This window comes from Formica exsecta, unplaced genomic scaffold, assembly GCF_003651465.1.
Source record: "Formica exsecta isolate Colony F162 unplaced genomic scaffold, ASM365146v1 scaffold62, whole genome shotgun sequence".
Taxonomy (NCBI): Eukaryota; Metazoa; Arthropoda; class Insecta; order Hymenoptera; family Formicidae; genus Formica; species Formica exsecta.
Window position 1 is genome coordinate 256,046 of NW_021853381.1, and position 3,250 is coordinate 259,295.

The window sequence follows — 3,250 nt, forward strand, 5'->3', positions numbered from 1 at the left end:
AGCGGTTTTTGGACTATTATTTTTCGGAAGAGGCTCATAACCGTCGTCGATAATCCGAAACACGGCAAAAACGCGCACGACAATCGCGCGACGTAATATGTATTTGAATTTTTTTTTTTTTTCATTATTTTGCTCCGGAACGCGAACGACAAATACACATAACACTCGAAATCAATATTCTTGTTGGCCCGCACGAACGGCAGCCGGGCGTTCTTATCGATCATGGGACTGGGAGACGCGTCGATTGAGATAATACGGAGCATTGCAGGCGCGACTCGTCGATTTCGCTTACCTGACAGGTAGAAGCAGTTAAATTTGTTCGCGAGTTTCATTAAACGTGACATCGGCTTCTTATCGTTGTCCGCCATGATGTTACGTCGTTGTCATCCGGCCAGCTGCGACACGAGATTGTGACTGGCATTGAACAGATAGCATATATCAGACGGCAGACGGCAGTTGCGCTGGTGCGTTTCCATGCTTACTACGCCGGCCAATCGGCGGCAGCTACTGAGCGTCTACGCCCGTGCCACGCATCGCCCAAACGTGGATGTAAATTGGTACATAATGTATCAATTTTATCCAATATAATATTTTCAATTTGCACAATTTCAATATTTAATTTTATTTAATTTTTTATTTAATTTTTATTTTTATTTTATTTTTATTTTTAACTGGCATCCACGTTTCGGGTAACACAGTACTACTGCCTTATTAACATTGCTCCACGCGAGTATGTAGTTCAGGCAGATGGCGCAATGCAACGGCTTAAATTAGAGACCCTTTATTAGAGGGTCTCTAGCTTAAATTTCGTGGACGGGATTTTTCCGAGCATTGATCATCTCTCCCTTCATCTCTGCCCATACGAAACATGTAATTGTTAATTATTCATAATTAGATCTCAATTTTTCGCGTGCGTCTTTTTATTATATTTATTGTAAAGTCCGCAAAATTAATATTATGCGCTTAATAACACGCGGAGCAGAGAGAAGAGAACGGGTGTGTCTCAGACACGCCGGGATTTTTTTTCTTCTTTTTCGCAAAAGATTTATCGATGAAATAAATTCTGAAATCAACAATGGCGTTTTAGGCAAAGATTTGATTCAAAATGGAAATATAATTTAAAAGTTAATGTTTTTACGTAACGGACACTCAAATTTGAGAGTTAGATATTTAACGAGATTGCTATAGTCTTTTTTTTATATAATCGCCTTTTTTTTTTTGCAGGAAGAACTCTTCAGAAACATCCGAATCGGAATATAGTTCGTCCGATGAAGAGGTAAATATTTATATACAAACTTTTATTTGTGCACGAGATTGTTGCGTGCGTATTCTAACCTCTAATCTCTATTCACGTGCTCAGCTGCAAGAAGCCTTTGCAAAAGGATTACTGAAGCCGGGTCTCAATGTTGCGGTCGAAAATAATAAGCAGTTTAAAAATTGTATTGTAAGTGGTTATTTTGTTATGTCAAGAAGTATTACAATATATCATTGAAATTATTTTTTAATCTAACCTAATCTTTTCTGTAAATAAATTTTAGAGTCTTATGAAGCAAAAGCTGAGTGAAATAAAGCTCAACTTGCCATGGGTTGAAAGATTAGATATGGTAAATGCGCCAGCACCATTGGCACCTGAATTGGCTCTTCAAATGCAGGAACAAGAAGTGAGACGGGCTAAGCAGCTGCAAGGAAACAAAAAGTTACCTCAATACGAAACAACCCAAGATCCTGTTTTAAATGATTTTCGCAGAGAAACCACGTTTCATCGACAGGCTCAGGGTGCTGTTATGGATGGTATTGCTAGATTAAAGAAGTTAGGCATACTAACATTTAGACCAGACGATTATTTTGCTGAGATGGCTAAGTCTGACGAGCATATGCAAAAAGTGCGAGTAAATTTGATGAAGAAACAGGCAATGGCACAAAGATCGGACAAGGTGAGACAAATGAGGCAACAAAAGAAAGTGGCCAAGCAAATGCAAGTCGAGGCGACTTTGAAAAAACATGCAGAAAAGAGAAAAATGCTAGAAGAAGTTAAAAAGTATCGTAAGGGTATAAGGCAGGATCTTGATTTCTTGGAAGATAAGAAGAAATCGCAAAATAAACAGCCAAATCATAAAATGAATCCAAAGGCACAAATGAAAGCAAAAGTAAAAGCTGGTAAATATGGTTTTGGAGGTAAGAAGCGTCGTAGTAAATGGAACACGAGTAGCAGCTCGGCCGATGTTTCCGAATACAGAAAACCGCAGAAACCTGGACGAGGAAAACAGGGAAAAGGTGGCAAGGAAAAAACAAGATTAGGTAAAAATCGCAGAGTACAAATGAAAGCAAGAAGAAAAACGTAAGAAGGGACTTCAGTGATTATGGTAAGCTTGATTATGTGTGATTGTATATATTTGAGTAACCAAAACACAGTGCGACTGAACTTTCGATCAATAAATTCTTTATATACAATTACGCTGTCGTGTAATTAATATAGATTATACGATAATATGTGTATTTTCTTGTCTTATCCAGAAATTCCGATCATTATTCGAAAATTATTACGGCGCGCGTCAATTTTTCATGATTAGATGCAAACTTTGCTGTGTAAAAAATTTATTTCATATTTCGCTGAAATTTAGATTCGTAAATCTAAACTTGCAGCATTTGCTTTAATTTTGGCCTTACACAATGGTATGATAATTAATAAGTGCAATATTAAATATTTTTACTTTCTAATATATAATAATCGATAACGTGCATTTACATTTATATTGCACATAAATCGATCCTATATCAACAGTCTTAAAATTAAAATTAAAATTTCTGCGACAGTATATTACCATATATTACGAGTTCCAATTAAAAATTGCTCAAAAAAAATAATTTCCTCCCTCCCCTATATCAGCTTGCACAATGGCGGGGAAAAGAGCGGCTTGACACGAAATTCGCGCTGTAGAATTCGATCACCTAACACATGTTTCGCATTAGACAATCCGTTGTATGTACACAAGGTGCTACACGGGTAGGATGCCGATTACATCGTCTATTACACCCTTCCCGAATCGTGCACACCGATACACACATACATACATACATACACACACAAACGCGCTGCTCTTGCGATATCCCTCTCATTCCTCGGCGGTTGATCCATCGACGGATATATCCCGACATCGATAACGATTTGGTGAACCTGTCGTCGTTCTTCTCGCAGGCTGGGGTCTATCGTTCGGACGTGCCTTGGCAAACGCGGATTGAAAATTCGAGG

General features: G+C 38.1%; 1 protein-coding gene across 1 annotated transcript; it reads left to right on the forward strand.

The window, feature by feature from the left end:
- The first annotated feature begins 742 nt into the window (after positions 1-742).
- LOC115242735 (probable rRNA-processing protein EBP2 homolog) lies at positions 743-2,488 on the forward strand. The gene is made up of 4 exons (XM_029819254.1): positions 743-870; positions 1,225-1,276; positions 1,361-1,444; positions 1,539-2,488. Coding segments are annotated over exons 1-4 (942 nt in total). The 5' UTR covers positions 743-868; the 3' UTR covers positions 2,343-2,488.
- Positions 2,489-3,250: the final 762 nt, after the last annotated feature.